Source organism: Staurois parvus, unplaced genomic scaffold (assembly GCF_062004578.1).
Source record: "Staurois parvus isolate SC_StPar_1 unplaced genomic scaffold, SC_StPar_1.0 ptg000003l, whole genome shotgun sequence".
Lineage (NCBI taxonomy): Eukaryota > Metazoa > Chordata > Amphibia > Anura > Ranidae > Staurois > Staurois parvus.
This window is the reverse complement of record NW_028317799.1, coordinates 4,611,586-4,637,991: the sequence shown is the minus strand read 5'-3', so window position 1 is coordinate 4,637,991 and position 26,406 is coordinate 4,611,586. Positions and strand designations below refer to the sequence as shown.

The 26,406-nt window shown below is 43.3% G+C and overlaps 1 protein-coding gene across 1 annotated transcript in view; it reads left to right on the top strand.

Moving 5' to 3' along the window:
* The window catches only part of TIMP2 (TIMP metallopeptidase inhibitor 2), a 66,879-nt gene that overhangs the window by 21,232 nt on the left and 19,241 nt on the right, over window positions 1-26,406 (top strand). The window contains exons 2-3 of the mRNA XM_089672080.1: window positions 24,668-24,768; window positions 25,787-25,895. Coding sequence (XP_089528206.1) covers window positions 24,668-24,768; window positions 25,787-25,895 — 210 coding nt within the window. The remainder of the gene's footprint in view (window positions 1-24,667; window positions 24,769-25,786; window positions 25,896-26,406) is intronic.

Below are 26,406 nucleotides of genomic sequence, written 5' to 3'. Positions count from 1 at the left end.
TGTATTCCTGTTTGACATCTTCAGATAAAAAGCAGAACACGTCTCCGCATTTAGAAAAGTCGTGTTTTTTTCTTCTTCTTTAGATTGTCCTTATTTGACTCTCGGTGAGTTATGTATTCTATACATGTTCTGTAAAATGAGACATCATCTGTTCTACTCAAAGCAGAAAAATGTGTATTTTCAGCAAATGCATCATCTGATTTATTATTGCGGAACTAATTTTCCCCACTTTTACCTTCTTGCTGTACCGTATTTACACGGTTCTGTCTCTGTCTATACAGATTTGTTAAATCCCGCTGTATGTCAGATAATACAGTCAGCATCCTTGCTTGCCAGTAGCTGATAACTAGGAAATTTGAGATAGGAGAGATTGGAGATAAATGTGCACCTTGACAAATTTTGAGTGGAATCAAATTGTGATGAAATTTGAGGTGGCTTGAAGGATAGGTGTACAGTCTACAGTCCGTTGCAATGACATTGCAAAGGGGGATTTAAAAACAAAATTTGCTGTGTGGGTGTCTTGTTGAGGAACATCAGTCCTCCAGCCGTGTGGGTGTCTTGTAGAGGACCTTCAGTCCTCCATCCGTGTGGGTGTCTTGTAGAGGAACTTCAGTCCTCCATCCGTGTGGGTGTCTTGTAGAGGAACTTCAGTCCTCCATCCCTGTGGGTGTCTTGTAGAGGAACTTCAGTCCTCCATCCGTGTGGGTGTCTTGTAGAGGAACTTCAGTCCTCCATCCGTGTGGGTGTCTTGTAGAGGAACTTCAGTCCTCCATCCGTGTGGGTGTCTTGTAGAGGAACTTCAGTCCTCCATCCGTGTGGGTGTCTTGTAGAGGAACTTCAGTCCTCCATCCGTGTGGGTGTCTTGTAGAGGAACTTCAGTCCTCCATCCGTGTGGGTGTCTTGTAGAGGAACTTCAGTCCTCCATCCGTGTGGGTGTCTTGTAGAGGCACTTCAGTCCTCCATCCGTGTGGGTGTCTTGTAGAGGAACTTCAGTCCTCCATCCGTGTGGTTGTCTTGTAGAGGAACTTCAGTCCTCCATCCGTGTGGGTGTCTTGTAGAGGAACTTCAGTCCTCCATCCGTGTGGGTGTCTTGTAGAGGAACTTCAGTCCTCCATCCGTGTGGGTGTCTTGTAGAGGAACTGCAGTCCTCCATCCGTTTCTCCAGACCCCCCTCCGGCGCCATCATTATAACACCTTGGCAGATGTGCCGAAGGGCTTTTCCTGGCCATTGGGTCCTGGCAGAGTCCTTTGGCACATCTGCGCAGGCGCCATAATAAACACTTCCAGTCTGGGCTAATTCTGATATTCCTCTCCTAAACATCTTTTTTTTGCTAGAAAACTCCTTAGCACCCCCAAGTATTATCTATATATTTTGTAAGTGGAGGCCCTAGGAAATAAAATGGTGGGTGTTGCGTACTTTTTTACTTCGCACGATATTTGCGCGGCGGTTTTTCAAATGCAAAATGTTTTGGGAAAAAATACACTTTAATGAATTTTAATGCACAAAACCACAATATTATACTCAGTTGTTTGGTAAAATATAAAAGGTGATTTTACGCCGAGTAAATGGATACCAAACATGTGACACTCTAAAATTGCGGCTAATGGTACCAAACTATGGTACCTAAAAATCTCCATAGGGGACGTTTAAAAAGCCACAGATGATGTCTGGTGCTAAAATGAGTTCCCTCACTCTGACGTTTGCGGCAATACCTCACGTGTGGTACAATCGCCATTTATATGTGTGAGGGTTTATAGGGGCGTTTTTTTTTTAATGTTATTAAAAAAATGTTTTTTTACATTTGTGCACTGTATCTTTTTAAATTTTTTTATCTCTTTTATTGCTATCAAAAGGGATGAACCCTTGCCTGGGCCATGACAGGTCCACTGTATGGAGAGATCTAGGGTCTGTTAGACCCAGGGGCGGACTGACCATTTGGAAACTCGGGCACTGCCCGAGGGCCCGGGGTCAGTAGGGGGCCCCATGAGATGCCCCTGGTACCTTTTTCATAGGCTTTTTTGAGTTTGGGCAAGGACACAGGGGCCCCATGATCCCCTATTGCCCGGGGGCCCGATGAGTTGTCAGTCCGCCCCTGGTTAGACCCCATATCTCTCCTCTGCTCTCCAAATCATCTGATCACACCAAGAACAGTTTGATCAGATGCTTGTTTAAGCCTGTAACGGAGACCGAAACCGAAAGACCAGAAGTGATGAAATCCTTGTTGCTTCCGGTTTCTGACGTCACACAGTGGGAGGAAAAACTCCAGTTCCTCTCACTGTGTTCCAGGAGCTGGATGCTGCTGGTTCCATCCCTACTGGGCTCCCCAATTGCATGGGAGAGCACTTTAAAGGCGGCGGCAGTGGGGGTTGGGATCCTCTTCCTCCATCTGTAAAAGTAATCCAGTGACTCTATATCCGCTAGGATTACTTTTACAGTGAAGGGAATTGCTGGCCCTAAAAAATGAAATCTTGATCATTGTTGCAGTTACAGCGATGACTGAGATATCACCCTTCTAATCCAGGGGCGTGCTGGGATGTCGCTGGACGGGAATGTGATAAAGGATTTCCATGCTACTGGTGCTATCTGGACTTCCGTGATACCTGTCTTCCTGCATGTACAGGGAAGCCTTACAAATATGAATACTACCTATATGTAAATGCTTCACATATCCCTGTGCTATATTTTTATTATTTTATTACATGGGGGGGCAGAAAGGGGGGTGGTAAAACCAGGATATCCTTGCAAAAAGTATGTTCAGATGCATATTACATAATTAATTAAATTAACATAAAATCTCATGCCGAGCAGAACACAAAAAAATTGCAAATTCATGAAAAATGGGCTAAATAGTGCATGGTACTTCCACCTGGCAGTACTAGGGTCGTTGGTTTGAATCCCAACCACGGCACCACCTGCCTGGAGTTTGCATGTTCTCCCTGTGCCTGCATGGGTTTCCTCCGGGTACTTCGGTTTCCTCCCTCACTCCAAAGACATGCTGGGAGATGAATTGTCTCCTGTCTAAATTGTCCCTAGTATGTGTATGTATGAATGTGAGTTAGGGGCCTTAGATTGTAAGCCCCTTGTGGGTTAGGGACTGATGTGAATGTACAATATATATGTAAAGTGCTGTGTAAATTGACGGCACTATATAAGTACCTGAAATAAATAAAATAATAAATAAATAATACAGGGGAAACCCATGTGTGCTGTTGCCCTGTGGCACATCTGTGCATGTGCAGAGTCCGGGAGGGGGTTGGGATCCCAGGCGTCATTTTGCTTTGCAACTCAATTGACGCTTCACAAAAAAATAAAAAAAAAACAATCAAATTAAAAAAAAAGACGGGGGAGGAGCAAGGGCATGAGGACAATAGGTTTAGAGTAAAGGTCCTCTTTAGACATGTATCTGCAATATGATTATCTTCTATGATCATCATCTCCATCTAGTGGCTATAATGCTGTATTTTTTTTGATTTGAGGTATTTCAGGAAAAACTGCATTATGGCCACTAGATGGAGCTGATGATCATAGAAGATAACATTTGTGGTGCCTTTGCGAATGCTTAAGACATCCGCACAGGGAACGTTTTATATATAAAGACCCCTATGGTGCTACCTGTAGGTGTCAGCCAGGTGCATTGTCGGTGTCACTGGACCAGTTGATAGCTGGGTGCTAGGTGACACTTCTTGACACCTACCTTACCCCACCATTGATGGAGCTTCCAGTGTATCTGGCGGCCTCTAGGTAACTGATCCCCCACCTGCTCAGCTCTTTCCTGGTTGCTTGTGGTGCCCTATTCACCTAATCAAGAAGGGCCGCTGGTGGCCGTGCTCCCAGAGACCTCCAGGCGTCCTTGTCCTCTATTCCAAACTTCATCCCTCCCTCCTTCTCTCCGGGCTTCTAGGCAGGGCACAGAATGTGTGACCCACAAGAATGATCCCATGCATGCTGCTTGCAGGTTTCCAAACATTGCAGGAGTGGCACCTGCTCATCATGGCAGACCTCTCCTCTCTCTACGGATTCCCCCTGAGGAAGCCACACGATCCTGTGACGTAACGCGTAGGGGAGGGGAATATGACATCACAACGCTCCAGGATTGGACAAGAGTGGTAACAATACTGATCCGAGTTCCAATATGTACTATTGACGGCTCTGTTGGTTTTTATGTTCGATATGTGTGGTGCGCTGTAGCGCCTTTTTAATGCGAGTTATTTTCCTGTGGTTTTTGGTGCAAATAAAGGTTGGTTTTTAAAGCGATATAAGCACTATGTGGGTACTCTTTGTTCTCCCCCTTATATGTTCTGGCTGAACTGAGCAAGGGAAGAGTGACGGCATTTTGCAACATATGGAATAGAGGAGAGATTGGAGATATTTCTGGGAGTATCGTACCTGGGACAAAAAGTGCTTGTAGTAAGATCAGATTTATCCCGGTGGGGGGAAATCACAGTATCACACAGTGGAAGAGCACTGATTGGTGATATTCACTTATATGATTTAGCCTGGGTTCACACTTCTGCGCTGTGGCACATCGCAGGTGATTCGTACAGGAACCGCACCGCATTCCCGTGCAAATCACATGCGAATTCTGTATGGTGCGATTTGATCCATACATTTTGTATGTCTGTAATCGCACCGCACCCGTTCCAAACACGTGCAGGAACCTTTTTTTTTGTCCGCACTAGAATCGGATTGCATGGGTATTCACACCTATGTGATTCGATTCTGCACATCGCAACCGATTTCGGGGTGTCGTTAACTCAACATACACACCCGCAGCGGTTCTCATGAATGGGGTGCGATTGTGATGCAGTGCAGAATTCGCACAGAAAATGCTGCAAATTCCGCACCGCATCAGTGTGAACCCGGGATAAGAAGAAACTTTATGATTTGAAACACTGGAAATTCATTGGGACTTATATGGATGTTCTTTTGAGAAAGTTCTGGGTATTTGTGTATATATATATATATATATATATATATATATATATATATATATCTTGAGTGATGTACTTTGATTGATTTCTACATTTTTATTTTATATTTATTTTTATTACTGCAAACACACTGAGGAATCGTAGAAGCGCGGCACATTATTGGTATTAATCTGAATGCACATTTATATATGGGTTTTGTGTTGTTGGTGTCACTGGAAATTTATTGGGACTTCATTATATGGATGGTCTTTTGAGAAAGTTTTGGGTATTTGTATATATATATATCTTTAGTGATGTAGTTTGATTGATTTCTACATTTTTATTTTATATTTATTTTTATTACTGCAAACACACTGAAGAATCGTAGAAGCGCGGCACATTATTGGTATTAATTTGAATGCACATTTATATATGGGTTTTGTGTTTTTGGGGTCACTGGAAATTTATTGGGACTTCATTATATGGACGTTCTTTTGAGAAAGTTTTGGGTATTTGTATATATATATATATCTTGAGTGGTGTACTTTGATTTCTAGATTTTTATTTTATATTTATTTTTATTACTGCAAACACATTGAAGAATCGTAGAAGCGCGGCACATTATTGGTATTAATCTGAATGCACATTTATATAATGGTTTTGTGTTTTTGGTGTCACTGGAAATTTATTGGGACTTCCTTATATGGATGTTCTTTTGAGAAAGTTTTGGGTATTTGTATATATATATATATATATATATATATATCTTGAGTGATGTACTTTCATTTCTAGATTTTAATTTTATATTTATTTTTATTACTGCAAACACACTGAAGAATCGTAGAAGCGCGGCACATTTTTGGTATTAATTTGAATGCACATTTATATATGGGTTTTGTGTTTTTGGTTTCAGCAGCTTTCAAATTAGAAAAAAATGGTATAGTTGCTCACAGGGTTTTCACATACATCTTCACACGGGTCAGTAGCAGGTTGCGTTTTTCAGTCTTTTCAGCGTGACTTCTAGAGGAACCCTAGGGTTCTACTGAACTCTGATTGAGAAGAGTTGGCCAAAGCGCAGTATATTGCTTTTCAGAGGTGGTTTAGCGCTGATTTTCAGGTATTTATAAGATGATACTGCCACCTCCTAAATTTCCATTTCTTTTTTTACGATCCTAAGGAGGATTTTGCATTTCATTACCAAGTAGTTGGCACACAGTTACAGCACAGCAATCATTGACTTCAATGAATGTATTTGACAAGCGCCACTGGCTGCCAAATTTGACATGCCAAGTTGAATTTGCTGGACCGCGAAGTGAAGCATCACGGACCTGAGTGGTTGCCATGTTACTTAGTAGGTAGGCAGTTGGGAAGGGGGGGCGATGGCAAGACAGCAATAACAACCTGACATGCCTTCTATTCCTTCTCCAAATCTAAAAAAAATACATCTTGGCTTTAGATACACTTTAAGGGCTCATGTACACTGCAGCTGATAAACTCACGTTTAGGATTTGTTCAGCATTTTTTTCAGCAGCCCCTGAACTCTCCCTAATGTTTTCCTATGTGTCCATGTACACATTGTCGTTTACAGTCGTTTGAGTTTACAGTCGTTTTTTTGAACGCAGAAAACTTGTGTTCAGCAGTCGATTTTATCAGCATTTCAAACACATAATGCTTGTAAACGCGGCAAATCGCGCTTATAAGCGTTTGAAATTTTTTTAAACTCTTCCAGTTCCCCATACTGTCCAGAGCCTTTTTTCATAATGAAAAATGCATGCAAAGTGTTTTCAAGGTACTCAAATGGACAAAACACTGAACACCGGATGTTCCTACCAAGTTTGTCACACATTGTAATGACCAATTCACACCCCAGACCTCTCCCACCCTTGGAAACAAAAGATATGTTAATGTACATTCACACCTCAAATTCCTCATGAAGACCCCCTGCCAGATGGCCTTAATGACTCCCTCCACCAGACACCTTTCCCACCCTTGGAAATAAAAGAAATGTTAATGAGCAACTCACACCTAAACTAATCTCAACACATACTGCTGTCTCTGCTTCTACTCTCTGTATTTCCCTGAAATAATCTGAAATAGTTAATAATTTACCACTTTTCAGTGCATTCTGGGCATTTGGGAGGTTCTCTTGTTCTTATCTTTAAAAAATGCTTCTAAACGTGGTATGCAAACACAGATAAACAGATGTTTTTTAACCTACGTTTTCCAGCAGTCAGTTTCCATCGTTCAGAAGTGTCCCATGTACATGGGGCCTTAAGCTGTAATCAGGAATAAACAAATATGGTCGAACTGCTCTTTGAACAGATTATGTACAGCACAGTGATGATATCCCTGTTACTTTTACAGAGTAATATCTGGGTTTGCAAAGGCATTTGGGGATTTATAACCTTTGTGGTTATCTTTAAATGAAAGTTTTGCTGCTCAGAGTTCAGCTTTAACTGCATTTATTGTTATTGACATAACCCACAAAGTATTCCGTTAATTCCTAAAGGCGAAATGAAAAGGCAACATTCCTCCAAAAGATTGTAAACGTTTGTTCACATCACACTATTTTAGATCTCTCCTGAGCAAAACTATCCAGAACTTCATAAGCCTCGAAATATTTTTGCTGGCCCTAAAATAACGAAAACAAACTCCTAGAATAACAAAACGAACTTGTTTTCAAAATATCGTCCTGTAAATAAAATGCCGAGGATGTTTTCTCCAAAATCTTGGCTTAGATCCTCTGAACTTCATTTATTTGACTTGTAAATGCCCCAAATTTTTTACTGACTAACGAGAATTCAGTCTTCATTAACCCCTTGCTACCCATGAAACACATATGTGCGGCGGCAAAGAAGGATGGGCTTTAACATCCACACACCGCACTTATGAGTCTGTGGGCAACCTAGGCTGGGACCACGCAGTGAGCAAAGACAGGAACGGGGGAGACCAGCTCTTGGTCAGATGACCACTGTGACAGTCAGTCACAGTGGTCACATGGTCAGCTCCTGGCCATTAATAGCTCAGTTGGGTAGCTCAAAATAATAGCTCATTAACAGCTCAAAAGGATCCCGGGAGACTACCAGGAAGGATGGAGACTACATGGAAGAATGGAGGTTACAAAGAAGGATGGAGAGTATGAGAAAGGATGGAGACTACAAGGAGCTGTGGAAGCTACAAGGAGGTGTGGTGGCTACAAGGAGGTGTGGTGGCTACAAGGAGGTATGGAGGCTACAAGGAGGTATGGAGACTACAAGTAGGTATGGACCTACAAGGAGGCATGGAGACTACAAGGAAGTATGGAGGCTACAAGGAAGTATGGAGGCTACAAGGAAGGATGGAGAGTATGAGAAAGGATGGAGACTACAAGGAGGTGTGGAGGCTACAAGGAGGTGTGGAGGCTACAAGGAGGCATGGAGGCTACAAGGAGGCATGGAGGCTACAAGGAGGTATGGAGGCTACAAGTAGGTATGGACCTACAAGGAGGTATGGAGACTACAAGGAAGTATGGAGGCTACAAGGAAGGATGGAGGCTACAAGGAAGGATGGAGAGTATGAGAAAGGATGGAGACTACAAGGAGGTGTGGAGACTACAAGGAGGTATGGAGGCTACAAGGAGGTATGGAGGCTACAAGGAGGTATGGAGGCTACAAGGAGGCATGGAGACTACAAGTAGGTATGGACCTACAAGTAGGTATGGACCTACAAGGAGGTATGGAGACTACAAGGAAGTATGGAGGCTACAAGGAAGGATGGAGGCTACAAGGAAGGATGGAGAGTATGAGAAAGGATGGAGACTACAAGGAGGTGTGGAGGCTACAAGGAGGTATAGAGGCTACAAGGAGGTATGGAGACTACAAGTAGGTATGGACCTACAAGGAGGTATGGAGACTAAAGGGAAGGATGACAACTACACGGAAGATGGAGATTACAAGAAGGATAAAGACTACTAGGAGGGATGGAGACTACCAGGAGGGATGGAAACTACAAGGAAAATGGAGACTACTACTTTAGATCTACCATTAACTATGTAGTAACTATTAACTATGGCCGGGGTAGCCAGTAACGGATTAAACAGATGTAAACCTAATCTCCAAAATCTCATAAGCTTTTACATTTTAGGCTAGGTTCATATTTGTTCATTGTGGGAAAATGTGAAAAATTGTGCGCATTCTTGCAATGTTCAAATAAAGCGCATCTCTTTTTCAGGCGCGTAGCGGTTGCATTACCAACGCACCTTACCAGTGAATGCGTTTTCACGACTACCAACACATATACATTTCCACACATTTTGGTGTGGTGCAAAAAAAAAAGGGTCATAGGCTTTTTGTGTTATTTTTACATTTAGGGAAGCCTTTTGAAATTAATGGGCTGTCCAAAACATGTTGGGCAAAATCTCACAAAAAATGCGCACACACACGCATTTCAATAGATAGGAAGGAGCTTTAATGTTATTTCAAAAATATATTCTTCTAGCTATTTCATGTTATAGAAAGTTGTGCTCCTGTGTTGTCACCCTGTCACACGGGATTCCAAGGAAGGATGGAGACTACAAGGAAGCATGGAGACTACATGGAAGGATGGATACTACAAGATGGAGACTACAAGGAAGGATGGAGACTACAAGGAAGATGGAGATTGCAAGGAAGGATGCTGGGTTCAATATGGAGACTACAAGAAAGGATGGAGACTACAAGAAAGGATGGAGACTATACAGAAGGATGGAGATTACATGGAACCATGGAGACTACATGGAACCATGGAGACTAAAAGAAAAATGGAGACTGCATGGAAGGATGGATACTACAAGATGGAGACTACAAGGAAGATGGAGATTACAAGGAAGAATGGAGACTACAAGGATGATGGAGATTGCAAGGAAGGATGCTGGGTTCAAGATGGAGACTACAAGAAAGGATGGAGACTATAAGCAAGGATGGAGACTATACAGAAGGATGGAGACTACATGGAACCATTGAGACTACATGGAACCATGGAGACTACAAGGTACCATGGAGACTAAAAGAAAAATGGAGACTACATGGAAGGATGGAGGCTCCAAGGAAGTTTGGAGACTCCTAAAGAAGGATGGAGATTCCAAGGAAGATGGCGTCTAAAGGGAAGGATGGCAACTGCACAGAAGGATGGAGACAACCAGGAAGGATGGAGACTACATGGAAGAATGGAGACTTTGAGGAAGTATGGAGGCTACAAGGAAGGGTGGAGAGTACGAGAAAGGATGGCGACTACAAGGAGGTGTGGAAGCTACAAGGAGGTGTGGAGGCTACAAGGAGGTATGGAGACTACAAGTAGGTATAGACCTACAAGGAGGTATGGAGACTAAAGGGAAGGATGACAACTACACGAAAGATGGAGATTACAAGACGGATAAAGACTACTAGGAGGGATGGAGACTACAAGGAAAATGGAGACTACTACTTTACATCTACCATTAACTATGTAGTATGAAGGCCTGCCTGATTGGATACAAATTGGAAGTGTTGTTATGGTTTGTCCTCATATTATATAGTTTTGGTAAATCTAAAGAAAATCATACACTTTCCCGACATGCAGAGAAACATGTTGCCCTTCCGTGAATTGTTAATGGTACCACCACACATCTGCAAATGTGCGCAGTTTCGCTCATGCCAAACTGAACGGTGCCACAGCACTATGCAGTTTGGTGTGTTTTTGAAAAAGAGTCAAATACTTCTTTTCTGTGTTTCTCACCTGTAAGGAGGCCCATTAAAATGAATTAGCTGCCCTACCCAAGATGTATGGGAACATGCTGAAAACATACAGAAATGCGCATGTTTTCCTTGCACCTGTAGGTGTGAACCAAACCTTACAAAAGCCCCAATATTTTGCTGTTTTTTTGTGCAAGCATTGGAAATGTTCTGAGCTTGTGCAGATGTGCCAAAGGACTTCCAGGACCTGTTGGCCGGACAGTGTGCCCCATTCACAATTGAGCGATTTTAATCTTGATCCCAGAAGAACTTCAACACCAGATATTGGTTTCATCCTAAGGGGCTTATTCACATCTAAACGATGTGTTGTCCCTTGCCTTGCCATAGACGTACAGGAGCTTCTTTGGGGCTTTGAAAAGAACATTGTCCGGAGTTGAGCTGTAACTTTGCGTATTTATTCTATAGGCTGGTGAGAGGATGTGGATGTGGTTGGTGACAGTTATATTCAGCTCCGTATTGTGCTTGGCCAGCAGGAAGGCTCGTCTTTCTTGCTGAGTGTCGGTAAATTCTCTTGTTTTAGCGTTTTTGCTCAGCAGCGTTTCTCCTGCTTTCATCTAGGTGACGAATCCCCTCCGTACTCCCCTGTGTAGCCCTGAGCTAAAATATATTACTCAGGAAGTCTGCAGACCACAAGGCCTGCGGTCGGAAGGGATGCCGGCTGCTGCTGAATGTCAGCATTGGCTACAGGACAGATCATGCCAGGATGTACCCCTCCCCCCATAAATGAAATAAGGAGAATGATTGTACAATCTCCTTGAGACCTGCCAACAATTATGTATAGTATATGGCCAGCTTTGGATCTACCATCAACTATGTAGTGCAAGGGCCTGTTTGATTGGATACAATTTAATTGGATTGTTTAGGTTTGTTCTCATAGTTTTGGTAAATATGAGATTGCACAGATATTATATAATCAGATTGTATAGTGTATGGTTGAATAAAAAAGATATTTCTGTCATGGGTGGAGAGTATTGGCCTAGCTCATCTTATAACTCTTCATTAGAGAAGTGTCCTGGGCCTAGTTTCTGGTTTCCATCGTGTACATCTTGGCATGCTCTGGCCCCTCCTGTTGTCTCAGTCTTGAAAGGCTATGGAAAGGAACACTATAAATACATTTGCAGATCCAGAAATCCAAAATCCTTCGATGTATGATTGTTCTGGGTCAGTGATTTAAAAAGTACTAAAGCAATAGGGTCAGTATCATGGCTAGGCAACTAGCATTTGCAGAATGAGAAACCAGCAGTGGTCACCTCCAAAGGTTTCTTATAAACCAGTAGGGCATAGACAAGAGCAGATTTGGGTTGCGGTACTAGGGGATCACCTAATGCGATAAAAATGAATTGCCCTTTAGTCTCCCTGGCGGTATGATTCCTTCCGATTTTTTGTGCTGAAAGCGGTACCATTTTTTCGCATGGAAATAGTTTTTTATTGTAGGCTGTAATTTTTAGGAAAATTTCCCCACAAATCATTATCACTCAATTCTGTAAGTGGTTCTGATTTACTATCGCTGTTCTCTAGCCGGTCTAAAACCGCTTTTGACGTAAAGGGACGCTTTTTGGACGCCATGGACTTTTCTAAGTTTCCAGGCAGAAAGAACAGACAAAATGCAGGCAGGGCGCAGGACAAAGCACTCGGGACAATATGTATGTGAAATGGGTTGAAACAGCAATGTTTACTATTTAAAATTGAAAAAAAAAAAAATGAAATTTTTTTAATTTTTTAAGTTTCCCGCCGCCGGCGGCGCCCGTACGTCCCGGTGTCACGGGGACCGGAACACAGAAGCCGGATGCCGGCATCGGCCGGAGGAGATGGCCGGGGACGCTGCAGGGGACACATCGTGGGAACGAAGGACAAGGTAAGTGCTGCAGGGACTACCTATGCAGCGCCGCATGGTAAGCCCGAGTGTAGCTCGGGGTTACCGCTTTTGGTATAGAAATTTTACCCCGAGCTACACTCAGAAATACCGCCAGGGAGGTTAAAACCCTTTGAGGACCAAGGGACGTATTTGTCCCATGTTTGTAATTGCGTGTATCATCTGATTAAGAACTTAAAACTCTTTTTTTTTTTTTTGGTTTGAGTCAAAATATTAGTTCTTATCAACAAACAACAAATGGATCTAGCTTTTTGCCAATTATTTCATGAAATGGCTTAGTTACAGCAACTGAAGTGTACAAACTTTAAAAACCAAAAAATTGATTATTTTGGCGTTCCGTAATCTTATGGTCCTCAAAGGGTTAAAAGCTAAAATAAAACCATCTTTTGCTGCAATATTCACCTCTGATTCAGAGATTTCTGCTGTACTACTCTTATTCTGCCACTAGATATCCTCAGTCTCAGCCTCCTCTCGGACCAGCCCCCAGCGTGTGACTGGACAGTGAAAGGGGAAGCAGCACAATGATGAGCTCATCTCTCTGCCACTCTGATCTCTCCACCTATCAGCATAATTCTTGTCAGCACATGAACATATTGGCTTCTTGTACTCAGAGGCGGACTGACAACTCATGGGGCCCATGGGCAATAGGGGATCATGGGGCCCCTGTGTCCTTGCCCAAACTCAAAAAAGCCTATGAAAAAGGTACCGGGGCATCTCATGGGGCCTCCTACTGACCCCGGGCCCTCGGCCAGTGCCCAAGTTTCCAAATAGTCAGTCCGCCCCTGCTTGTACTGCTTCTTCCTCTCACATTCTGAGGTCTGCTGTATGTAGAATGTAAAAGGCTGATACCAGGTCAGATTCAGGTACATAAATTGCTTGTATTAAAAATAATAGAATACATTTAGGGGTCTGTGTATAAAATAATGTGCTATGCGAATGCTGGTCATTTTTTACTTAAAGCCAAACTCCAGGAAAACTAAAAACCCTCCCTTGCGGTGGGGCTGTGCTTGCACTGCAAAGTTTATTTGCTCACTTCTGTCTTGGGGATGGAAAAACACTTTTACGTACCTGATCCTCCACTTCCCCATCAGATGACACCCCCTGACTAATTTCCGGCCCCTCAGCCTTTGTGACTCCAGAGGACCATAGATGGTCGGAATGTAGGAGTGGAGAGGCTGCCAGAGCCAGTTAGCAGTGCAGATGGAGCCTGCAGGAGCAGAGGATCATTGCTTTTACCCTTTCACATTATTTCCTATGATTGTCAGCTCCATCTAGTGGCGATAATGCGGTATTTTCCTTATTGATGTATTTTAGTTAAAAAATAACTCATTATGGCCACTAGATGGAGCTGATGATCATAGGAAGTAATGTGTAAGTGTAAAGTACTGTTACTTACCTGATCCTCTGCTCGTGCAGGCTCCTCTGTGCTGCTAGACCAGTCCCGGCAGCCTCTCCTGTCCTACACTCTGGAAATCTAAGGTCCTCTGACGTCACTCCTTTTACACACACTCCTGCCTGATTGCTTACTGTGACTCCCAGAGTTCCCCCCTCCCCCTTTCCATGGTGCAGTCACCCCTCCACCATGCTTCCTTGGCTCGCTGTCTCACTTGCAAGCCCAGAATCCGCATGGGAGGTGTTGGTTGGTTGTAGGTGAAGGAGACCAGAGACCAGTGAACCAGTTAATATCCATTCTGTGATCTTCCCTAGCTAGAATGGACCTGGAAGCAACATGTAAAATGTCGCTTCCGGTTGCTTTTGTCGCTTTCTCTGGTCCTTGTGGCCAGGAAAGAAGCTAAAGGAACATGATCTGCACTCCATTACCGTCAGTGGAAGGCAGGTGAGACATCAGGGGTCTAGAAGTCCCCTGATGCCTCATGATGGAGAACCTGGCTTAGACATAATATATCACATGGGAGATTTTTTTAAAGCTTTACTCAGCAGAACTTCTCTTTTATATTTTACCAAAAAAGTGGGTAATAAATTGCATTTTGTATCAAAAATTTAAAGTGGCTGTAAAGGCTCAAGGTTTTTTCGTCTTCATGCATTCTACTTACGTGAGTTCCACCACGATCTAGGGATGTGCATGAGAGCTTTGGCTTTTTTGGGGACTCTTCCTACTCATTAGCTGAGACAGCAGCGGGAGCTATTGGCTCCCACTGTTGTCTTTCACAGCCAGTGAGCCAATGAAATGAGAGAGGGGGCAGGGCCAAGATGTGGCTCTGTGTGTGAATGAACACGCAGAGCAGTGGCTTGGGAGCTAACCTGCTTGGGTGCCCCCATAGCAAGCTGCTTGCTCTAGGGGTACTCGGCAGGAGGGAGGGGCCAGGAGCATCAGCAGATCCTGAGATGAGGAGGATCTGGGCTGCTCTGTGTAAAATCATTGCACAGAGCAGCAGGTAAGTATAACATGTTTATTATTTTAAAAAAATGCCTTTAACATCACTTTAACTTTATAAACACTATATTGCCAGAAGTATTGGTCGGCCGGCCTTTACACACACATGAACTTTAATGGCCCCCCAGTCTTAGTCCGTAGGGTTCAATATTGAGTTGGCCCCGCCCTTTGCAGCTATAACAGCTTCAACTCTTCTGGGAAGGCCGTCCACAAGGTTTAGGAGGGTGTCTATGGGAAGGTTGGACCATTCTTCCAGAAGCACATTTGTCAGGTCAGGCACTGATGTCGGGGGAGGAGGCCTGGCTCGTAGTCTCCACTCTAATTCATCCCAAAGGTGTTCTATGGGGTTGAGGTCAGGACTCTGTGCAGGACAGTCAAGTTCTTCCACCCCAAACTGGCTCCTCCATGTCTTTATGGACCTTGCTTTGTACACTGGTGTGCAGTCATGTTGGAACAGGAAGGGGCCATCCCCAAACTCATCTCACAAAGTTGGGAGCATGAAATTGACCGAAATGTCTCGGTATGCTGACGACTTAAGAGTTCCCTTCGCTGGAACTAGGGGGCCAAGCCAAACCCCTGAAAAACAACCCCACACCATAATCCCCACTCCACCAAAATTTACACTTGGCACAATGCAGGCAGGAAAGTATCGTTCTCCTGGCAACCGCAAAACCCAGACATGTCCATAGGATTGCCAGACAGTGAAACGTGATTGGCCAGAGAACACGTCTCCACTGCTCTAGAGTCCAGTGGCAGCGTGCTTTACACCACGGCATCCGACGCTTTGCATTGCACTTGGTGATGTAAGGCTTGGATGCAGCTGCTCGGCCATGGAAACCCATTCCATGAAGCTCTCTACACACTGTTGTTGTGCTCATCTGAAGGCCACACCAAGTTTGGAGGTCTTTAGCTATTGACTCTGCAGACAGTTGGTGACTTCTGCGCACTGTGCGCTTCAGCATGCACTGACCCCGCCCTGTCATGTGACGTGGCCTACCACTTGGTGGCTGAGTTGCTGTTGTTCCCAGTTGCTTCCACTTTGTTATAATCCCACTAACAGTTGAGCGTGGAATATTTAGTAGCCAGGAAATGTCACGGATGGACTTATTGCACAGGTGACAACCTATCACGGGACCACGCTTGGAGTCACTGAGCTCCTGAGAGCGACCCATTCTTTCACAAATGTTTGTAGAAGCAGTCTGCATGCCTAGGTGATGATTTTATACACCTGTGGCCATGGAGGGGATTGGAACACCTGAATCACATGATTTGGAGGGCGGGGCCAATACTTTTGGCAGTATAGTATATATTTTTTACTAAATGTTTATGCAGGATAGACCAAATATTGTGTGACATAAAAAAATGGAAACACCACGATTGTATTCACCAAAATGTTAGGGTTTTTAACTAATCTTCAGGAATAAAATTATTTTTTGTATGCAAAAACAGCTCTGGCCATGAATGGGTTAAAGATCTGGGACCATCTGAATGGGTGGAAACTATAGAGAAGTTGGCTGTCTCCTGTAGTTCTTCTAGGTTGTGCCTTTTTTTTCTGTAATAAGTTTTCCTCGAATATATTAGCACATAAATACGGTTCTCGTTGTGTAATTATATGGTGGTGGAGAGGAGGTGTAAAAATATCTTTTGGAAGGAAAGATCTGTTGCTCGTGTTCTCCATGGAATATCATAACAAGAGCTAAGTTTAGGCTGGACATTTTAAAAAAAGGAGTAAACATAGAAATGAAAGTCCGGTAAAAGGGCTTTCCTGATTCACAGCCAATGCTGGCAGCTAATTCTGAAGGGCGTAGTTGGATTAGGGCTCATTTTCACGTGTGGCAGCCTTTGCTGTCCCTCTGAAAAGCAATCTGTGGTAGAGCGCTTTTCAGAGGGCAGTTGATAGGTGGCTGGGGGGGGGCAATATATCACCTTCTCATGGTTCTTTTGAAGACAGAACCACCATACTGCAACCACAAGCATTGCATGGCGGCATGGCCTCAGTAGTTCTAGTGGGTCGCGTTTGGCGGCAGTACTGCCAGCCAAATGCAACAGGGGGTTTAATTTTTGAGCGGCTGCATGTCCTTGCTTGGGGGGGTTAAAACTGCAGCTCAACTTCCTGCTTTTACAGCTCCCAGGCCGCACGTCTGAGGAAGCCCTTGAGGCCTGGTTCACACGTATGCAAATTGCGATTGATGCGGTTTGCATTTTTAATGCGTTTTGTGTATTTGGTAGGTTTCTGTGTCTGTTGCCGTGCAGAAGAAGCCAGCAAAAAAAATAATGCAGAAATGCATCAAAAAAGCAAGCACTGCGCTTTTTATGCTTTTTTTAATGCATTTCCGCTACATTTCTGTTGAAGTCTGCAGACCCAAAAACGCAATTTTCTGTGGGGAAATAAAGTCGCCGATCCTTATAAAAAAAAAATGCAGCGGAGAAAAACGCACTGATGTGAATGTGACCCATAGGAAACCATGTTAAATGGACTGTAGTGCGTTTCTTCAAAAACTGAAAACGCACTGAAAACTGCATAGGTGTGAACCAGGCCTAAAGAGAACAAACGTTTTCTTTTTTAGCATTAGATAAAATTTTCTTTCACTTCCTGTCCTGGTGACACAAGAGGAAGTGCTAGGAAATCTTTAAAATGAGGCAAAATCCCGTCGTGGGGCTCGTTCACGCTTGCTTTGGTTTCAGAAGAGTGATCTGCATTTGGATCAGTCTTTAGAGGATTTGACAGGCGGTGAGGAGGCGTATCAGCTAAAGGCTGCCTGCTTTAACCCCTTGAATGCCTAGTGTGGCGCAACCACGTGCATTGCAATATAGATCTGGAGATTGTGCAATCAGATTGTAAAGTGTGTGGTCAGGTCTAAGCATCTTAACCCCAGGACAGGTTCACTTCAAAGATTTAAAACAGATGTTCCATCCCAAACTGTAGAAAAGTTGAAGCGGAGTTTAATCCAAGGCAGACTGTCATTTGATGCCTCTTCTCTCACGTGCTCTCAGCTGATATTTTGGTTTTCTGGAACTCGCAGGGCTTGACTCAGTCTGTTTATCTTGTGCTTCTCCCGGCCGCGTTCCAGAAACAAACGTTTTCATATGAACTCCTGACCAAGAAAAGTCGTTTAGATTTTTGTAAATTCAGCACATTCACAGGTCACCGGTCTGTCCAGTTGAGTGAAGTTGGACATCATTGAACCCAGAAGACTGGGGACATCTTATGGTGAAAAGGAGGTACTGCGGGGGGACATCTTCAGCTTGAGGGTTAGTAAGGCAAACTGTGCCTTAACCACTTCCAGTGCGGACACTTTTACCCCCTTCCAGTGCGGACACTTTCACCCCCTTCCAGTCTGGACACTTTCACCCCCTTCCAGTCCAGACACTTTCACCCCCTTCCAGTCCGAACACTTTCACCCCCTTCCAGTCCGGACACTTTCACCCCCTTCCAGTCCGAACACTTTCACCCCCTTCCAGTCCGGACACTTTCACCCCCTTCCAGTCCGAACACTTTCACCCCCTTCCAGTCCGGACACTTTCACCCCCTTCCAGTCCAGACACTTTCACCCCCTTCCAGTCCGGACACTTTCACCCCCTTCCAGTCCGGACACTTTCACCCCCTTCCAGTCCGGACACTTTCACCCCCTTCCAGTCCAGACACTTTCACCCCCTTCCAGTCCGGACACTTTCACCCCCTTCCAGTCCAGACACTTTCACCCCCTTCCAGTCTGGACACTTTCACCCCCTTCCTGTCTGGACACTTTACCCCCTTCCAGTCTGGACACTTTCACCCCCTTCCAGTCTGGACACTTTCACCCCCTTCCAGTCCGGACACTTTCACCCCCTTCCTGTCTGGACACTTTCACCACCTTCCAGTGCGGACACTTTCACCCCCTTCCTGTCCAGGCCAATTTTCAGCTTTCAGCGCTATCACACTTTGAATGACAATGGCGCGGTCATGCAACACTGTACCCATAGGAATTTTTAGCATTTTTTTGAGACGGATAAAGCTTTATTTTGGTGGTATTTATTCACCGCTGGGATTTTTATTATTTTTACTATGTAAATTAAAAAGTCCAAAAATTTTGAAAAAAAGTGTTTTTTTTTTATAAAATTTTGCAAATAAATAGTATTTCATCGTAAATCTTGGCCAAAATTTATTCCATTATATTTTTTGTAAAAAAAAAAATAACCCAAATTAGTTTATAACCAAAAATTATAATTTTTAAAATTTTTTTTACTTTTTTTATATTATTTTTTATTTATTGTTTTCTTTTACATACTGTCACCCTAGCAGTGCAGTGTCACCATGGTGACACTGTACTACTTGTGGGGGGTGATGAAGATTTTTTTTTTTACACTGATTACTTTTACACCCATAAAAGATGTAAAAGCAATCATTCCATTATATTTTTTGTCAAAAAAAAAAAAACCAAAATTAGTTTATAACCAAAAATTATAATTTTTCAACATTTTTTTTACTTTTTTTATATTATTTTTTGTTTATTGTTTTTTTTTTTTTACATACTGTCACCCTAGCAGTACAGTGTCACCATGGTGGGGGGGGTGAAGATTTTTTTTTTTTTTTTTTACACTGATTGCTTTTACACCCATATAGGATGTAAAAGCAATCATTTCTCTTTCTCTCTGTCTGCATTCTTGCAGCCATTGAGAACTACTGAGTGAGCTGTGATTGGTCACAGCTTGTCACATGGTACAAGGCAGTTGTGAATAGCCTTGTACCATGTGACCTCTGTGATCATTCACAGATTTCACACGTAGTAAGCAATGATGCCACAAGTGACATCTTGCTTACTACTCTGCATGTGATCACTGATTGGCCAATCAGTGATCACATGATCGGGACCTCGCACAGAGATCCCATCCGACGATCAGTGTTTCACTGTGTCCGGAGGACACAGCGGGCACCGGATCGCGGTGCTGTGCGCTCACAGGGAGCACGCACAAGCAGGGTGCGGGGAGGCCGTTTATAAACGGCCATCCCGACCCTGCACTGCCACCGTCCGGCCGTTTATATACAACGGCCGGACGGGAGGTGGTTAAAAGGCAAGTTTACCTTTTCACAAAAAATGAAAAGATGAACTAACTTCAAATACCTTGGCCACCCCTGCAGACCACACTGAACATAGCAGCCGCGATGCCTCATTTTGCCGTTGTAGCAGTCCATATACCACAATACACAGCTCCAAAGTGAACATCCTTCATAATGTTCGTAATGGCAAGTGCTGGTTGGTCTGTGCAGCCTTGTGACCATGTAGACCAATGAGATGTACATATTAGGCTCCTCTTTAGGTAATGTGTCCCCGGAGAAAGAAGCGCTAATCATTGGTCAGTGCGGTCATGTAATCTCGCTGACCAATGAACACTTGGTTTTTCAGGCATTATAATAGATATCTAATCTGGGGATGTGTATGGCAGTTTATGGTGTACAGACCACTAGGACTATAGTACGAGGCATCATGGCTGCTATATGCATCGGGGTCCGGAGGATTAGGCAAGGAAAGGGGCAGCCTTTCTCAACCTTATTACCCAAAAGGAACCCCTAAGATTATATTCAAGTCTCGGAGACCCCAAGATTCGGGGGTACGTTGTAAAAATGCCTCTTACATTGATGGTCAGTCAAAAGAATACCCCCTTACGTTGGTGGTCAGTGGGAAGAATGCTCCTTACCTTGTTGGTCAGTGGAAAGAATGCTGCTTACATTGGTGGTCAATGGAAAGACTGATCCTTACATTGGTGGTCAGTGGGAAGACTGATCCTTACATTGGTGGTCAGTGGGAAGAACTCCCCCTACATTAGAGGACAGTGAGAAGAATATTTCTTACATTGGTGGTCAGTGGGAAGAATATCCCTTATGGTGGTGGTCAGAGGGAGGAATGTCTCCTACATTGTTACATTGGTGGTCAGTGTTAATTCATAAAATGCATGAAGGTAAAAAACCTTCTGCCTTTAGAACCACTTTAGGGAATCAACAGTGCACTTGGACGCCCTGTAGGAGATTAGGTTTCTGGAGGGGGCTTGGGGTCTCCCCATTAGGCTGGGGACTTAGGGCATTGTGGGAAAATGTTGGTGGTTGAGAACACTAAGGGGGGCTGGAGGCTCTGCAGCAGGCTGGGGAACTTTGCACTAGTTTGAGGGGTACTGTGGTAGGCTGGGAAGCACTGTGGGGGCTGCAAACTCTTAAGGGACTGGAGGAACTGTGGGAGGTTTAGAGGTGGGAGGTTGGGGGACACCTTAAAATGTTAGGGAATCTGCAGCTGGCTGGAGACCCGAAAGGATGAGGGCCTTGGCCAAGCAGTGGGCCTTGGCCCAGTGATTGAGAACCACTGCGTTGAGTGACAGTCATTTTTGCCTGGATCAGGCACCCATTTTATTTCTATAAATGAATCTCTGAAGCTCATCTGGGGGATTGTAAACCCTCTCTCATTGTTTTGCCCATGGTAAGCTGGAGGTGTCTATAGTGCGCCTCGCCCTTTCCTCTCTTGATTTCCAGAAACGTGTCACCCAGTGCCGTAGATTGGAGATCCCTCTACAATGATGGCATGTCTGTGTTGCACTTGGTCGTATTATCCGTTTCCATCCTCTGTGCTTTTATCGTTGCCTATCATTTTATCAGTGTCCTCTCTTGTCTCCTGTTTCTCGCTCTCTCCCATCACGCGTTCTGCACTAGCTCTTGGCTCCGTTGCTTTGGTTTTGGCTTGGAAAGTGCAGACTAGCAGTTCCCTCCACAAAGCTTCTCTGTTTCCAACAAATCCTCTCAGATTTTGGATGCATTTTTGTCTAATGATTCAGCAGCACATGAGAGGAACTGAGTTGGATCTGTCTGTTCTCCACAACCATCGTTTTTGCTCCACCACCCTATATAAATGATCGCTGACCGTTCATTTCAGGAGTTTATTAATCACTTCCCGGACACCTTGACTAACCCCATCTGCTGCTTTAAAGCCAACCCCATCTACAAAAGGATGCTGAGATACTAATGATTGCTTCAAAGGCAGTATCATGTTTATTTCGGGATGTGTGGCACGGTTCTGAATAGGTCACTTGACATGGCTGAAATACGCCTATTCTGCTATTATTACACAATGGCTCTACTGACCTCGTTTTTTCAGAGTATCTGAAATGAGAACTGTCTGGGACCCACATCATCCATACCCAGCAGCCATTCTAATTTCAGCCTTTCCTTGCAAAATGTTAGTTGGAAAATGGAAGGAAACATCTGACTGCCTTTATAGGGCAACAGAAGTGATTCTAATTTCAGATGAATTAAAGTAGAATTAAACTTATATCTTTTTTTTCATTATGGATAGCATATCAGAGGATTATAACCCCTGTTTTTCTTTTTGTCATCTGTGTCCCATTGGGAACATTTTTCCATTTTCTCCTTGTCCCATGAAAAGTATTAAAGTTGTTGCAAACCTCAGACATGAAATATGAACAAAGCATATCCCTCTATGGTGTGTACTTGTTTCAGTCCAGAGCACTAAAAGATTTATTTACTAAAACTGGAGTGCAAAATCAGACTCTCTTCTGCATAGAAACCAATCAGCTTCCAACCTCAGCTTGTTCAGTTTAGCTTTGGCATTGCAACCTGGAAGCTGATTGGTTTCTTTGCAGAAGTGAGCCTGATTTTTCACTATCCATCTGTAGTAGATAAACCCCTAAGTGTCATTTCTGTACACTGCCTCGTTCCTCTGCTATGAGCATGAGTCATTTCTGATAGTTTTCCTGACACCAAGAGCAAAATGTTGACGGGAGGGACCTCCAGCAGATTGACAGCCTTAGCTCTATTCCTGTATGCTGAATGGAGGGGGGGGGGGGGGTGTCCCATCCCTCCCAATCAGCTCTCAGAGCTCTCCTCACTGATGTAACTTCAGCTCCCCGCCCCCCTGCTTTTCAGAGCTGAGAGGTCCTGTGTAAATTCTATACTTTGAATGGATGTAGGAGAAAACTGTTACAGATAAACAGGTACAACTTATGTAGGAAGCTTTGTTTCATCTCTGAGGTCAGCCACTGAATTAGGTATATGTAAGGGGTTACAACCACTTTAAACTCTGTGTATGTGTTTTTTCATATACTGAATCTGAATTGCTTAGACCGGTGTCAGAAGTGTATCTTTTTCACAAGGCATGACATTGGGCCGGCAGCTCTCACTGACAGAAGAACCTCCAATAGCCATTGAGAGTGAAATTGGTAAAGTGGAAAGATCAGGAGCACAAACTTCAGAATCCAAAACCTAATTATTCCAATAAAATGGTTTAAATAAACTCAGCCTGTACAGCCAGTGCTTTTCGGGGTCCCAAGAATGTCCCTTTTCCCAGGGCTTGAGATGTGAATGAAAACCATCTTCCTTCATTTCTCTTTTCCAGGTATATCTCAAGTCTAGAAAGCATTTTTGAGCCCCTGAAACGCATTAGACCCTATGCAGATTTCGTTTGCACCATTTTAATGGAATGAATACTTTCAGACTCCAGTGTTTTGATGGGAGGCTCCTTTATTCTCTCTTCATCTGTATAAATGATGACAACTTCATGCAGTTTTTTTGTAGAAATCTAGAAGGAAGTTCCCAACTGTCACATATATATTGGTATCTAGGAAAGAATCTCTGTAGAAGAATCTGGTTTGGGGCTTTTTCTGTGTGTAGGTGACAGGTCCACAGGGTGGATAAAAATCAATGATTTTTTTAAAAAAATCAAAAAAATTGGATTTTTTTAATTTAAATCGGATTTTTTTTATTTAAATCGGATTTTTTTAAATAAATTGCTTTTTGAGGAAAATATATTACCATCCAAAGGTTATTCCATCGTGAAATAAAGATTCGTTTTTTAATTATGTAGAATAAGGCTGTATATGTTTCATTTTTTTGGTACATAAATTCCATGAATCCATTCACAATGTCATGCTCTTCCAGAGGTTTCTGTAAGATTATTGGGTAGTTTCTCTGCCTACAAGATATTATCACAGATGATTGGTTTACTTTTGCAGTTCTCTGAATTTGTCTCAGCGGAGATCACATGCCTCTTCTTCACAGCAAAAATGTTATAACATGAACAGAGTTAAGAAAAAGACCTTCATCCTAACTTCTACAAACCTATGAATACAGAATCAACCCCTTCAGTGCGAAGTTTCAAGACGTTCAGTGAATAGAATAGAAACAATATTTTTCTGATTGTTTGGAGTGGAATAGATCTGCACAAGAAGAAAGTGAAACTAAGTGTGAGGGGGAGGGGCTGACAGTCTAAGTTTCTTCAAATATATATATTTTGTTTAGCCAAATTAGTTACCAAACATGGATGTTTAAGCGAATCACATATGCTGGAATGTTATTGTTTCAGATGAATAAATCTATTTAAATTGTTATTATTAAGGTAATGATTATTTTTCTCCTTCCTAAGTACAACAGAAAAGTTGTCCAAATATGAATGATTAACCTATTAAACTGGGGATAAAAAAACTAATATGAAAAGTTGTTATTCTAAAAATCTTCATCTACTTGTATATTAAAGTTATACCAGCAAGAATTAGTCTTTATGTAGAAAACTAGGATTTACATCAAGCCTTACTGACTAGTGATTTAAATCGTGATTTATATCATGATTTAAATCAGTTTGATATAAATCAAATCCACCCTGCAGGTCCACTTTTAGGTTCCAGACTTATCATGTGCTGCTGGAGGGCTTAGACTTGCAGATACTTGACCGCTCTATATTAATCCATTCCACTCTTTCCATGCAGTGATTCGAGCCAAGGCCATTGTGGGTAAAGAAGTGGACAGCGGGAATGATGTCTATGGGAATCCCATCAAAAGGATCCAGTATGAAATCAAACAGATTAAGGTATGAATTAAAATGACATTGGGTTCAATTGGCTTTTTTCATTTTTTTTCAGCCAAATAGAGAATATTGTGGTCAGTTAGTTGTCATATAAGGTGACTTGAAGTGACTTGAAGTGACTCCAGGTGCTTTCATGTAACTGTATCCTCCTATTAGTAAGGTGCTTGTGAAATAAAGTGCGGAAAGAATGCGCACTCACCAGAACGCACAATTTAATGAGCGTTTATATATATTATTTTCTCCTGATGTCATCTGCCAGTCTAGGTAGTGTCTGGAATCCTTTGTGATCCCTTCAGAGGTCCTGGATGCTTTTAATAGGACATCAGGGTGGTCCAGAGTTCCCCCTCAGGTGATAGCCTAGGGACTGCTCTATAGGGGGTGTAAAGGCTCCTTCTCCGGTGGTCAAGTGGATAGCTGTGGGTTAAAACTCCCCGGGGGAGTCAAAGCAGAGACATCTCCATAGTGTAGTAGGTATAAGGATTTATTGGGGAAAACGAAGATTCTTTAGCAGATAAAATTGTATAAAAAAACGAGATTGAGTAAAGACACCGGTCCATCCAGTTCAACCTGTGTGTGTGGGTGTGTTTATGTTTCTACCATTTCCCTTATCCCTTTTAATTGCATTTGCTAAGATGCTAAGAGTATTTTGAAACTATCTACACTTTCTGCTGATACCACCAATTATGGAAGGGAATGCCACATCTTTACTGCTCTGACAGTAAAGAACCCTGTAGCGGAACTGAGCCAGACTGCGCTTGAGAACTTAAGGTAGAATACCACTTCCCCGGAGTCTGCTTGATTTTATACACCTGTGGCCATAGAGGTGATTGGAAAACCTGAGCCTAATGATTTGGAGGGCTGGCCCAATACTTTTGCCAATATAGTGTATGTAATTTAACTGTATATATAGTCATTTTCCCAGAAAGCAGCTTTAGGGTAAATACTGCAAGTGTGCGCTCACTGAAATACACTGTATTGCTATCATTGGATATATTTTATTGATTGATTCTTGATTTTGCAGATGTTCAAGGGCCCCGCCGTTGACATCCAGTATATATACACAGCTTCTTCTTCCGCAGTGTGTGGAGTGACACTGGAGACGGGAGGCAAAAAAGAGTATCTGATTGCAGGTTAGCAACCTATGACTGCCTGTCTGTTAAAAGTAATTGTTGTTGGATCAAAATGAATGTGAAGTCTGCTGGGGACTCTTGCCGTAAGGGGGAGAGTAGATATAGTGAATGCAGGGTCCGGGGAGACCAGATATAGTGAATGCAGGGTCCAGGGAGACCAGATATAGTGAATGTAGGGTCTGGGGAGACCAGATATAGTGAATGTAGGGTCCGGGGAGAGCGGATATAGTGAATGCAGGGTCCGGGGAGAGCGGACATAGTGAATGCAGGGTCCGGGGAGAGTGGATATAGTGAATGCAGGGTCCGGGGAGAGTGGATATAGTGAATGCAGGGTCTGGGGAGACCAGATATAGTGAATGCAGGGTCTGGGGGGAGACCAGATATAGTGAATGCAAGGTCCGGGGAGACCAGATATAGTGAATGCAGGGTCTGGGGAGACCAGATATAGTGAATGCTGGGCCTGGAGAGACCAGATATAGTGAATGCAGGGTCCGGAGGGAGACCAGATATA